We start from the raw sequence: 14,564 nt of genomic DNA on the forward strand, positions 1-14,564 counted from the left end.
AATTAATAATAAGATTCACCTGTTGCCCTTCAAAGATGACTTTTTTAAAAAAACAAAAACAAAAACAGAATTAGGCCCATTTTTTCTTTTCACAACCTAATGCAACAGAAGTCAATTTGGACTGCAGTAAGAGAATCAGATTCCAGCTACATAAGAAAATGGTATCTGCATACTTGATAGGCTTCACAGATTTTCTGAAAAGCAGTAAGATAATCAAGTGTCTGCACTTTTTCCTCTAAAAATCTGGAGAATAGGGATCCACTACATCTGTAATAACGCTGAAAAACACAGGTATAAAAACTTATATGCATATAACTATCTTGACATGAGACTGAACTAACAAAAAATACGCATTCCAAATTAGTAGTTTAAAAGTGTTGATTGATAGTTTATTTTCACAAAGTTGGGTTTTGCCATTACACACCACTATTTTGTGCTATTCAGGATGCAGCATGACAGTCACTAAACACAGCACCCCTTGGAACACACTATTCACATTGCAGAATATTTTCTGAATACTCACATTATAGTATTTTCTTATGTATCGTCTAATATCCAACAGTAATTTGTTGTTCATTTGAATCACATAGTTGAAAGGAGGCTCCTCACATTCACTCTTACTGCACCTCTGCAAACTGGGTTCAATAAATCGCCCCTGAAAATAGAAGTTTCGAAACAGTTCATCATGACAGCAGATGATGGCAGCTAAGTTATCACAGACATTTGTGTATGAAGTACTTACATAGACATAGGACACAACTTTTAAAAAGAATAGTTTTAATAGGTTATTTTTCTAAATCTCTAAAACCTGGGCCTTTTTTCTTCCCATCACAGTTGGCCACGCATCCATAAAGACTTCTCTAATACAACATACAGTTTTTCCATTCTTTTCTTATTGAAAGGTCTTTGGGAGAACCTGCTTCTTCATCTGCCACAAAACAGATCACTCCACAAATGATACTGAATAAAGGATTAATCTACAGACAAGTCACCCCCCGCCAAACAACACAACATTGGTTTTGCCCAAGCTGACTGATCAGAACACTGAAATCAACCTTACAGGTATTAATTAAGAAATTACCAACAGGGCTACATATACAAACCTCATTAAACAAAAATGAGGTGATAGTATTTTATTTTCCCCCAAGTGCAAAGAATCTTTCTTAAAAGTTTACACCATCTCATTGACCCAAAACCTTCAGAATGCCCGAAATTAAAACTTCAGTTCCTAGAAGTAATGTGTGAACAGCTAAGATTAAGGTGATAGAACTCTCATTAAAGTAATATCCTGTTAGGTTGGATGGTTACAAAAATTTTACAAAACTTTCTTTCTAGTTAAGGCTTAACATCTAAGCTTTTCTGATCCATCTTGGCTTAACCCCCGCCCCCAACACTAAAAATTCCAGGTGGAAGAGAGGTTTTTTTGTTTTTTGTTTTTAAAGAGTTAGACATCCACTTCTTTACAGCTAGCCATCTGCAGTTTGTCAAGCCTCCATGCAATTAACTATCTTATTTACAGCTGTAATGAACAAAAGTCAAGGATTTACAAAGTATTGCTCGATTTGCATCTGTCTTTCCCTCTTACTTGCTTCCAAAGACTGCTTTATTCTGATTCAAAAAAATGTGAAACATCTGCTGTTTGTCCGAATTAACTTAAAATAATTACTTTTAATTTAGATAAAAGATTTATTTGCTTTCATTTTCAAGGTTTTCACTACTCTGAAGCTTGCTAATTTGCCAATGACTAATACATGCATAACATCACTGTAGAGTTAAATACTTGGCCCTGTTTCAAGTTGTGATCCAAGGTCAGAGATACATTTTTTGGCAGAACTTCCCAACAAGAATGTAACCCTATGACTTTTTATGTTCGATATACAAAGACAGAAGGAAAGATAATGCAGAAAAACTTTCTGTCAAGAATGGAAGTGGGATGTAAAAAGATAAATACAAATTTTAAAAAGACTGTTCCAATTAATATGATTTAGGATAAGAAATTGCCATTGCTATAAGAAGGTTTTATTAAACAGAGAACTGAAAATTACTAAGGTGTTAAGATAAGGATTCCTTAAAAGTTACAGTAACAATCTTTCATGAATGTGGGCAAACAGACTAATGAAGCAAGATAATCTCACATGTTCTCCTAGACTACAATGTTCCCAGCTGAAATGCAAAAATGGGATAAACATTTCAGCACTGTCCTATCAGCAAATTTCTGTTCCAAAGTTATAAATAACAGGACTCCAACAATATGGTATCTTCTGCATCATGTGAATCCCATTTGAAAAGCTCTTTTTTCTGCAAGTATCTTCCTCCTCACCAATGAACAGAAATGAGACATAAAAGAAACTAACCAAACCATCAAAAACATTGTCATAAATATTCTCTGTTCCGCATTTGGGGCAGCAAAACTTGAATCTCTCACAATCCCTGTATTTCTCCTCATCAGTGAGCTGAGCTGGGCCACCAAGCAAGGCATCATTCTCCTCATCTTTTTGGTAATGGTGATGGACTCTGAATTGGGAGGGATCCAGTCCTATTAATAAGGAATAAAAATTTCAAATAGCAAGAGGTCAACCATGCAAGTAGTCTTACTTTTTATATGCTTGGTAAAGCAAATGCAAAAGTTACAAAATGTAAATTCAGAAGCTAAAAACAAAATCTATCCTTAGGAAAGAAAATTTATAAAACAAAGACATTTTACAACTTTTAACTACAAATGAAAGTTCATGAAACATGAAGAAATCATCTACTTTTCTTCTTATGCAACACTGCTTTATAAATAAAATAAGCACATTGCATTATCATGGGAGTATGCAACAGAACATTTTGTTTCTGAGGAAACCACTCCTAACGGATGGCTTTATTGTTATTTTCTTCTTAAGTTTCATTGAAAATATTTCAATAAAAATGTGCATCATTATTAAGTAACAGTCTTTAAATCAAAATGGCACCATTAAAACTGAAAACAGAGAATAAAAACCCCATTAAAGAAACGCGGGTGCACTGCTATTACCAACTCCTTCAAGTCCGTATACAACTGCCAACTCTGATTTCAATGCAGTGGTCGATTTCATTTTGGCTCAGTGGTTAACAGCATGTAGGTTTCAATCTAATGCAGTGGTTAAAATTCAGCAGCAGCAGCAGCATTTAAAACGGCAGGGCTGGAGACAAACTGCTTTATTTTGCATTGCCAGAACTCAAGACTTTAAACAAGTAAATATACAAAAGTGATTCTAAAAATACTGATTCAACCGCAAATAAATAAATAAGCAAGCAAGCACACACACACCAAGTTCACTGCCCTAGAAACAAGCCTGCCAAAGTAAACTTAGGAAAAATCCACATTTTTGGTCATCCTTTGTCATGCTCAACCTTTTAAAAGTCCATTTATTCCATCTCTAATTTTAAAAATTTGGAAAAATAGCACATTCTAGAAAAAATATAATCTAATGAGCATATACAGGAAAACGTTTAGGAAACTATGGCTTACATTATTATTAATAGGAAAAAGATCAAAGGAAATACTGAGAAATTTTTTTAACATAGGCTAATTAAGTCAGGTAGAAGAGTACCACAGATTATCCTACATCATGTGTAAACTTCCATAACAAATACAACAACCACTGTAGAAAAAATCAGAAAAAATTACAAATAGGAAATGAAGCTAGAAGTTAAAATGCTTCCTAACCTTACCATACAGTACTGAGAGACCTAAAGAAAATCTCTGGGAAAAAATAATCAGTTTATCTATTTAAATATTATCACACCTACAAATCAACTGTGTTATACAGACAGAAAAGACTATCTTTACAGAAAAGGTTTGATATTTGTGATTTTATTATCACTAGTCTGAATTGCTATTTTACAAGCATAAAACAAAACAAATTCAAGGAAGAGAAAGAAAGAATTCCATTACCAAAAAGGTTCAACTGGTACTTGATAAAATAGGATTTTCACTAAAATGGAATCATTATTTCCAATTTTAATTTTATCAAAAGAATGTAACGTCAATGCATAAGGGTCACATTTCATCTCAAAGAGGTTCTTCAATTTTTTTTTTCTTTTTTTTTTTTACAGTTTTCATGTATTCATTAAAAAGAAGAGCAAGCAAAGCAAAAAACATTTCTAATAGCATGCTGTACACCCTAATACATACAGTGCCCTAAAAGAGACTGTGGGTTTTTTTGAGGGGGTGGGGGAAGGGGGAGTGGTTAGAGGGCAAAAAATGGTTGGTAATATTATGTGCTCTTTTAAAAAACAAAAAGTATATTCTGCAACAAATATACAGTAGAAAAACGTTTTAGGAAGGGGACTTGAGTGTTGTTTAATATTACGATTTCGCAAAATGGGAAAGACCAAAAATCAACTGAAATATGCAGCAGGTTGGATTTAAGACACTAATGGTAAATAATGGTGTGAATTCAGAATTGGAATGAAAAAGATCACTGCAGCTTTATGATACAGATCCTGTTAAATGTTCAGTTAGAAATCTAATTTGTTTCCCAAAAGATAGTAGAGCAAAATGTTTCACTAAACGAAAGAGAAAGGAGATATATTTTGTCCCTCAGTCAACTGTAGCTTTCCACTATCCAGTCAAAAACAGTGAGAACAAATAAGCACATGGACATTTGGTAATAATTTAACAGAAAAAAAAAACCCAACCTTCTTTGTTAGTAGAATCTAAACCACACCTATTTCAGAACTTTCTTAGCTATTTGACTGCAGAAAACAACTTGAAAAATATTGTGATGATCCAAGTGTACACCTAACTTTTGGTATGCAAACAGCCCCAGTGAATTCAAAGGGACTACAACTTAGGCTTTTAAAGCACATGCCTACCTTAATTATCTGGTGGAATTGGGACCTATTTTATCTATTATGTCCTTTCAGGGATAGTTAGTTGGTTCAATTAATCCATTTCAGCACACCAACTTGTATCCTCTTGCAACAGGTCATGCTGGTCATACTACCCTATTTGGTAAACAAAACAGGGAATATCTAATGGATGGAAATAAAAATATGCTTTTTTGCAATTTTTAAAAAAACGAATAGAATGAGACTTTAAAAATTAAATTCTTTGAACTCTTATTTTCTACATGACATTGAGAAAAATCAAAGGGATTTTGGCTTACTTGATCATAAAACACTTCTGGGACTATCATTAATAGTCCTGCACACAGGTAGGCTTTCCAACCTCACAAAAATTGCCAAGTTGCATGCATGACAAAGAAAAAAAGTATAACAATTAAAAAAAACCTGCAGATCAAGTTGGCATGATAGAAGTAAATAATAAAAGAAAGTTCCAGAAGTTGTTCCTGATTATTGCAATGTAATTATTAAGTCATTTATTAACTGGTAAGCACAAATGTCATTTAAGAAGCTGAAAAAAGTAAAATATTTTATTGTTCACCATGTTTTCCAATTAAAATTTCTGCAGATCGTTTTTTTTTTCAGAATTCCCACCCTCTGCTACTCCTGCCCTCTCTCAAGATAATAAAATGAGTGGTGAAGAGAGAGCAAGGCATCACGAAGCTGCAGCTTTCGAGGAAACATGTGGGAAAGCGCTCTCAGATTTACTTACTTCCACAGACTCTTTAACTAAGCCTGGGTTTTGTTTCTGGTTCTCACCCTCCAGGTGCAGGTGAGCCCCAAAGCAGGCTCTCCCTGCGGGTACGCGAGCTAACACTCGCCTCCTACCTTGGCTCAGTAGATTTTGAGAGGCAGAGGCAAAGTGTGTCTGGTGCTGCCACCTAGAGGTGAAGGCCTCGCACTGCTACCGAAACCCTGAGCAAAGCCTAGAGAAACCCATGTCAAGGGTCCAGCTCCACACACCCTGTAACCATTCCCAAGTCCCACTGTCCACGTCCCCACATCACGAACTGTGAATTTCGTCCAGAGCTACAAAACTAGCAACACAGGCATTTTCATCTTAAAAATGCGCGCTTTTAATTTTTCTCAACTTGGCCTGAAACAGATCCTGCTGTATCTCAAAGCCAGGTCACCTTTCGAATGGGGGTCTCAAAAGGACTTCTTATGCATGGTCAGGACATGGGACCAACTGAACGCTGGTGTGGTGAATTAAGTAAGTAAACAGTCCATCAGTCAGGTCACTACCCTGAAACAAATGTAGGGTCAATTTCCAACAAACGTTTCCATGCATAGGCAAGGCTGGCACCAGACAACACTATTTTATTTTATTTAGAAATATCAGCAATAATAAATAATAATAATAATAATAATAAAGCTTTATATGAACAGGACAACTTGCTCTCTAAAAAATCCAGTCTCTAAACCTGTCACTAAGGCAAAACCTGCACTGCTAACAAATTCTGATTGCAAGTCCCACCGCAGGGGTTGCACTTCCCCTCGCAGCAAAGAGATCCCTTCTCTGTCGAGCATCTGCAACATGTACCCACAGGCTTTAATCTCCTCACATTTCTCACCCAATCATGGCAGTCAGGATACTGTGGAATAACTGCTCAGCAAAGCACACATACAGCACAGCTTAGCAAGGCTGAGTTTCTAAATAGGCCTACAGCACTCCCCCCCTCAAAACCCAACTAGATGACAAACATCAAAATCCATATACTATGGAGTTTATCACTGAACCGTCATGGACTTTCACCTTTACTACAGTCTTAAGTTCCGTCACTCTGTTCTCACTTCACTGCGTAACGTGAGGGAATTAACAAAAAACTCGGAGAACCTTATGTAATTCTCTCATGCCATGAGGAGACCACAACTATTCCAGTTCCTCTAAGAGGAGTTAGTCTGGGTAGCTGCTAAATATTAAAGGCACTAATTAAAAGGCTCTCTAAGAAAAGGAAAAAAAAAAAAAAAAAAAGTACTACCTTTAAGGTGGTGGGGGATTTCCTTACCAAAGGCATCAACTGGCAGGAAGGAGGGACTAGGACTGGGAAGTACTCATAATGGCACAGCTGATCAGGAACCAGGACTAACCAGGACCAACTCCCTAAAACTAGATAACCTTCCTAAGAAATGCCTAAATGTCAAACAATTTACAGAGCACCTACAGGCACATCCATCTGTAAAGCACTAGCACTTCTCTTTCAGAAGACCATGACACAGTCTAGGAGAAAACTCCTTTTCTGCAGCCAGTATCTTCTCTAATTTATAGAAAAAGATGTTATACGGTAACAGCTACAAAAATCCCATGCTTAAATGGTCCTGCCTCCATGATGGTTAGGTATATTTGAGAATACAGAAAAAACTGGCGGGGGGAGGGGAGACACAACAGGCAGTAGTATTTATATACCAAACACTAGCAAACAAACTCCCCTTACTTCAATATAATAAGAGAAGTGTTTTGCAAATATAGTACTTTTTGTTTAAAAAAAATACAAGTAGTTTCAGGATGAAGTAAGCAAGGCCTCTAAACATATAAGAAGATCAGGCTTATTGACTGCACATCTTGGTATCAGAAACCTTGACAAGCCTCATCTTGTCAATACATTTTTTCCCCCTCAAGAACTTCAAGACAAAAGACAATGAACGAAAAATTATGCCTGTGAGGTTCTCATTTCTAGGAACAATGAATTTTCATCTCTCAAAGGCCAGGCAGACTTCCTACAAAGTCCAAAGACAAAAGACAACTTCAGCTTGATTCTGTGGTGAATACATGTGATATTTAAAGAGTTCTCTGCAATTTTTAGGTGCAGTTATTTGCTTTTGTTCTTGAGCATCTAAAATAGACTAGTTAAAATAATTTACTTTGAACACACACACACAGAAAAAAACTTTTGCTTATCTTAATATAAGCCAAGCTTCACTAAGCAGAGCTCAATTTTATCTGCTTGGACTAGTGAGGTGACATGTTAATGAAACATTCACCTAATAAAGAGATTCTGTTAAATATGAAGCTTTTGTGTTTCTTTCTACAACCATTCTCCCTATACAGACATATACTTCACATAACAAAATAAATCAGAACAGACAGCGGAGGACGCTCTCAGCGAGGAAGCAACCAAGTTTGAGTCCACTGATACAATACTTCTCATACCCTTCACAACAGAAGCTTTCTTCTTCAAAATGGAAAATACCCTCTTTTTAAGAAGACAGGAAAACAACAGGGATTTGGCTGTGTTACATGATGAAAATACTAAACAAAAAAGCTCAACTTAACAACACAAAATGGTTTTCCTGTTTGCCTGTCTTAGAGCGATGGGCTCAGACATCTTGTACACTTAAAGTTATTTTCAATTCCTTTGAGACAAACATATTTGACTACCTCCCCAACGCTGTTTAAAAAAAAAAGTTATAAAATAACTTAACCTGCAACAATTCATGTACAACTCTGATTAAACGTAGAAGAATAAAATTTTAAATATAATAGAAGTTTTGAAAAAGACCTGACTACTAGCAAACTCGATTTAAACATTCCCAGGAAAACAAAGGTGGAGAAGGAAGTAACATTTTCATAGCACGGCAAGGACAAACTGAACGTATTTCAGATTTAAGATTGTAATAGATACGTACAAGTTTTCAGACTAACAGTTGTGTACTATTAATAAACTCTCAGCAGCATAATGTTATTATAGACCACAAAAAAAAATCATCGTAAATGCACTACAGTGCAAGAAGCAGCACAGGCATTTGCAAACAGTGAATGCTACCAAGCGGCATACAGCTCTTACGATCTGGGCACTTAATTTAGCTGCCTAAAGCTAGTTAGTCTTTTCTGAAAATCTGACCTGTTGTGAATCAGGAACAACTCTGAATTCTAGCCTAACTCTACAAAACTAAATCTTTGCAAGAAATCAATTAGCTTCAGAAATCTTAACTCTTTTACCTAAACAAGCTACAAGTTTACCTCTATTTTAAACTGCTTCATCTAAACCAAGCGTACTTGACTTTTTTGGTTTGACAAGCCCCACAGTCCTCTCTGGCACCAATGGAAAGCTGTATGCTGAGGCCATGCCACATAACCAGAATGACTTCCATGGGCAGCCTGCATGTGCAAGTAGGGCTGACACCTCCTCAAAGCACCCAGGTTCTTGGCCACACGCTGCAACATCCAGTGCCTCCAAGAATCATCCTTGCGGTCATGCAACCACATCTGTACTCACCCTCCCACAAAAAGCAAAGTTCTCCCTCATTTATTTATGACTGTTAACAGTCATATTGGTACAGAGATGGCAGAAGGTGCACATTACACAAACTGTCTTGGGAGATAAATAGTCTTTCATGGCAATCACCCTTCTTAAGAAGCAACAAGGCAGGAACTTATGCCTGAACACATTTGAAGTGCAAATTGTCCAGGTCACACACTGCCTGTTAGTTTTAAGCAACCAATTCTTGGGTCTTGGCCAACACCTGCACACAAAATGCTACGGTCTAACTCTTCTTCCAAGCATTCCAAAGTTTCTCAACAAAAGCTTTTCTGCAAATCTGCACTCCTATGGACAAGCACACAGCATCAAAACAGGAGATTATTAAACTGACACCATGCAACTCTAAAGTGTATTTTCTTGTGGGAGAAGACAGTCTTGTCAAGAACTCAGCAACCAGCAGGCTTAACAACATTTTCCATGTCCCCGGGTAACACAATTTTAAAAAGAGACTAGATTTGGGATACAAATCACAAAATTTCTGTTTATGAAGAAGATCATGTCTGTCGATGAATCATTTTCAGGGAAGAAACAATACTAAACCAAATTACAGACATGGCATGGTATTTTCAGAGAAAGAGCCTGAACCTGAACCATTTAAAAATTTTCAGCACCTATACTTCTTTCTAGAAAAGAAGCCTAAGGAATGGGGAAGACATGGGGGCACTAAGAGTTGGGTAGAAAAATGTCCAATTCCTTTGGCATTCTCTCAAAAACAACACTAAGAGTATTTCCACGCTGCTCATTTGAATAAAAATGGGTTGAAGAAAACTGGTAATTCTGTAGCCACTAGCACTAGTTACTTTTTTATAGCATTTATTTGTTCTCTCTCTTTTTTTTGGGGGGGGGGGGTGGGCACTTACCTACCCCATATGGAGAAAGGAAGACCCATTACTAAGGCTTTTATGTTTTTAATGCCTAGTAGGTCAGTTCTAGAAATAAAAACTCTTCACTTACCTACTACTAAAAATCTGTACCCTTTCATTATAAGTATGACTGTTTTCTCTCTGCGAAGATGCTAGAGACTGCATACTCCAGGACTATATGGTACTTCAGTAACTTAAGAAAATCTCAAAGACATGTAACAGTATTGTCATTTGTGAGCAGTAATTTTTTCAAACTCTGAACAAGGTTTATAAGATTAACTTCATCTTAATGAGCACCTTCTGAAAAGTCTACTAAAGTCATACAAATAAACTCACAATTCCAGCTGCTTTCTATAGGCTGTGTAACACAAGTTATCCTTCATTCTAGGAGGATTGATTTTGGGAAACATTTTTGTTAAGAAACATGCATTAAAGCTTCTCACTTTGTCTCTTGGAACTCTTTAAATAAACTGAATTTAGAATACTTACCTAACCACGTTGCAATAAGAACAGAATCAATTCCCTCTATAGGCTCACATATTCTAGCGACTACTGGATGTATTTGCTGTGATAGATAGTATTGAGTATCAACAGTAAGATTGTCTTGTTTTTGCAACTGTTCTGGAGCATATGCTCGCTGGCTGGCACTCAGATTTGATCCATCCTAAGAAAGGAGACACATTCAAAACAAAGTGTGAAGAAAGTAAAATGCACATTCAGCCTATATGAAGAATTAGGCTTCAAGTATCATGTATTTTTTTTAACGCAAAATTGTTCCACAATTGCTCTCTCTTGGTTGATTTATTATGCATCCAATACAAATCGAACAGTAGTAAAAAAAAATTGCATTGCTGTTGCTGGCATCAACCAGCAAGTTCAAGAATGTAAATCCAGCTTGTATTATTACAGCCTACATGTGCAAATCAGTAAGAGTAGACAGAGTAAACAGTCCCATCTGTCAATTCTGAAATGCACAATGAAAACACATTGTAACTATCAGACCAGCTAAAAATATGCAGAAGGCAGGCATTTTGGATTCACTTTGTATTAAACTAACATTATCATTTTATACAACAAGCAAATTCCAAGTCCTGGATAGCAAAACTGTATCTGTTTTGCTAGGAAATTGATATTCTCAGTTTCTATAAAGAAACAAATAAAATGAACAGTCAGAGAGAGAAGACTAGCAGTCACTGGCATGCAAATAAATGACAGAGACAATATTATCAATTTGCAAGAGTGAAAATACTGGAAGAAACACCTGGTGACCTCACAAAGCAAGAGAGGAACACCACTCCAAGGCTCAGAGTGTGCATCAAATTCTTCTCCAACAGAAAGAGGAAGATGAGGAGAAAATAATTCAATTTGGGAAGGTGATATTTAAAATGAAACTAGTGTTAGTGAAGGAATTAAGTTTCAGCTCTAAGCAGATTGCATTATTCTGGAAAACATAACTCACTAAATTTGTAGATATCATTCCCAGTCAACAAATACACTAGGAAATTTTATTTTCAATGTTTGTCAAAGCTTAAAAGTAGTAGTTTAACAAGCGTTCAGTTATAGAAGCAAACGTTAACTTGGAGGTGAGAAGTATCAAAATCAATTTTTCCCTAAGTACAGTCTTTTTTTTTTTTTTTTTAAAGCAAAATAAAACTCATATACATTAGCATGTAACACCTTCATTTTTCAGTTAAGACAAGATACTGGCTTCAATAGGGTCAGCAATCATGGACTGAAAATCCATCACTAATAAAGACAGACTACATGCTGTTGGTCCCTCCTACTCCTTTCATACAACTTAGTATTCAGAACAAAATTAATTTAGGACTATTCAGCTCAACCAGCTGCTTTGCAAAAATAATTGTAATGCAATTCCTTCAGCTTCCTTCTTTCAACAAGTACATTCTTCTCTTGTATTGTGTTATTGCTCAGCCATATCCATTGCCCAGCTCTCATAAGTCTTGGCAGAGTCTTCATGCCAAGCTAAGAGCTCCAGATTAAATAAATAAAAAATAAACCACAATACATTTCAGTTTTTAAGGATGAAGGAGTTGAAACAGCAGTCCACCGTAGGTGTTACCAAGTCCATCAATCTGGCATATGAGATCCCTTGGTCTGTCTAATCTACCCTACACTTATCTTTTATAGCAAATCCAAACTACAGTATATATTTTTGAGATAATGATATATAAATTGCTCATGTCTGTACTTGTTACCAAGTTGTGCATGTTTCAAAAAAAGTTTTAAAAAAATTTAAAAGACACTAACATCAAACATCCAAAAATCAAGCAGCAGAATTTTTAGAATATCCATGACTTTATTCTTCTGAGCATCTCTCTGCTGTGAAATGGCAGATAATGTGGTCGCATACATTCCATGTATGTCATCTGTGTTCTTTTCCATTCCTTTAACACACACAATAGACAGTGCTGGCTGAAGAAGAATGCTAAATACTTCCCATCTTTATCAGCAGAACTTAGCCTGCCTCCCTTTAAACAGGCATGGACACAGCAAATTAGTTTCAGGCCATGTTCTTTTAGAACGAACTGCTAAATATTAAGCAGATGGTCAAACACATGGTATGATGACTCAGAACACTGCAATGATACTGAATGAAATGAAAAGGTTTCTTCATTTTACCGTAACAACGGTATTTTCCAGGACAAGCAAAGTTTACCAACAGGCCGAGAAGTTTGCGGGAGAAAAAGCTGCCTCACCAAAGCTTCATTTATTGGAAAGCAACCTCAGAGTAATTCCACAATGGCTCCCTACAGAGCTTCATCAGGTCAACATAGCAGAAAGCAAGAAAGCAAGAAAGAAAGAAAGCCTGTTTGATGAAGGGAAAGCCGCTGGTGACAAAAAGAACTTTCCACCAAAAAAGCAAACCCAAAACCTTTTTCAAGTAGTTCTACGTGGTTCTAAATGAGCTTTCATCAACCGGATGGCAGAAACTTTCCTAAGGAGTTTACATTCCCTGAATTTAAACTTTCCTTGAGTTTATACTCAAGATCAGAGTAATTAAAAAAATTGTGGAGTAATGGCTGGAAACAAACAGTCAACTCATCAATAATGAAAGGAGAACACATTAAATAGTAAGATATGCAACTTTGTGCTGGGAGTTCTGCTTCATATGCTGCAATCCCTTCCCACTTGCATGTAGTGTGGCATGTTCCTCCCTCTCAGTCACACCTCCAAAACACACTTATACCATGTTCATAACTGCATTTTTTGAACACCTTCTAGCAGCTTAATTTCAGCGTAAAGCAACGTGACTAAATCTCAGACGTAAACAGACTTTTCTCCCAAGTTCATAGAATACAGCATTATATCTAAGGAGGTTCTTGTTGGGATTTGTTTTGGTGGGGGAGAAGGAGCATCTAGGCAGGGGGCTAGAGACTGAATTCTATTCTGACTCAGTTTACATCTTTGGGGAAGAAAAAAAACAAAAATCCCCAAGGATATCATGTTGAATACTTATGAACAGAACATGAATCAGTAATATGGGGCTGTAGCCAAAAACAGTTCCCAGATATACAAACAAAAGTTTCAGTAAAATTTGGAAAACTGTTGTAAATTCATATTTGACACTGACATAGTATCATATTTACAAAACACATCCAATTTGTGTGCAAAGAAAGAACACAAAAACTGGCAACAGTGCAAAAAAATGGAAAACGTGTCTCAGTGCAAGAGGTACACAGAAAAGCAACCACTTTGCTGTTCCAACTGTCACTAAGATGACATAATTTACCCAAGTTTTAAAAGCATTTACAAGATAAACAAAAACCTGAAAACAGAAGGCTCCTCAAATTCCCCAGTCTAGCAGACAGAAGTATTGCCAGATCCAATGACTAGGAATTGAATATACACACACTGAGACTGGAAATAACAATGACACTATATAACCACGAAATAGCTTTCCAAGAATGATAGTTTCTTCACCACCAGAACTTTTTTCTCCTTAAAAATTAAGATCAGATATTTTCTTTAAAAATAACTTCCGGTTCCAAAAATAAATTAATTCAGGGAAATTTTATCAGCTACTGTATGGGAATGGTTAGATAAGCTAAGATGATCACAATGATCCCTTCTGGCCCTGTAAAACTGTCATGAATTTAATACAGAAAGCTATTTTAAAATACAGCATAATCTCACTGCAAAGAAATGTCAAAACTTTTTTTTTTTTTAAAAGGAGTTGAGTTGCCTTTCTTTGCCATCTCTCAAAACAATACCTAGTATTTAGCTATAAACAAACACATTTTTACCTGACAAATGATATACGACACTGTATCTCCTGCCTTCACCTTTCGGCCTCCTTGAGAGTTTATCCACATGGCAACATGCACATGTGGCAAGCTTTTTTTGTCAGGATAATCCTGTGGATCTTTTGTCAATGCCTAAGAGATCAAAAGGGGAAAACAGAAAAATAACTTGGAAAAAAGTATTTTACTTAGGTGATAGACAACTTAGAACAGTAGAAGACAAGATTACATAGTAGCAGTCTTCAACCATCTACTATTCACAAGTATATTTGCAATACGACAAAAATAAGATGCAGAAATTGTAA

The 14,564-nt window shown here is 36.2% G+C and overlaps 1 protein-coding gene across 5 annotated transcripts in view; it reads right to left on the reverse strand.

Moving 5' to 3' along the window:
* POLA1 (DNA polymerase alpha 1, catalytic subunit) overlaps nucleotides 1-14,564 on the reverse strand; it is a 213,482-nt gene that overhangs the window by 114,219 nt on the left and 84,699 nt on the right. For all 5 annotated transcript variants that reach the window (XM_026103404.2, XM_026103402.2, XM_064498137.1 and 2 more), the window contains 4 exons: nucleotides 14,263-14,394; nucleotides 10,487-10,661; nucleotides 2,355-2,536; nucleotides 524-655 (listed from right to left, as the gene is read on the reverse strand). In XM_026103404.2, coding sequence (XP_025959189.2) covers nucleotides 524-655; nucleotides 2,355-2,536; nucleotides 10,487-10,661; nucleotides 14,263-14,394 — 621 coding nt within the window. The remainder of the gene's footprint in view (nucleotides 1-523; nucleotides 656-2,354; nucleotides 2,537-10,486; nucleotides 10,662-14,262; nucleotides 14,395-14,564) is intronic.

Source organism: Dromaius novaehollandiae, chromosome 1 (genome assembly GCF_036370855.1).
Source record: "Dromaius novaehollandiae isolate bDroNov1 chromosome 1, bDroNov1.hap1, whole genome shotgun sequence".
Lineage (NCBI taxonomy): Eukaryota > Metazoa > Chordata > Aves > Casuariiformes > Dromaiidae > Dromaius > Dromaius novaehollandiae.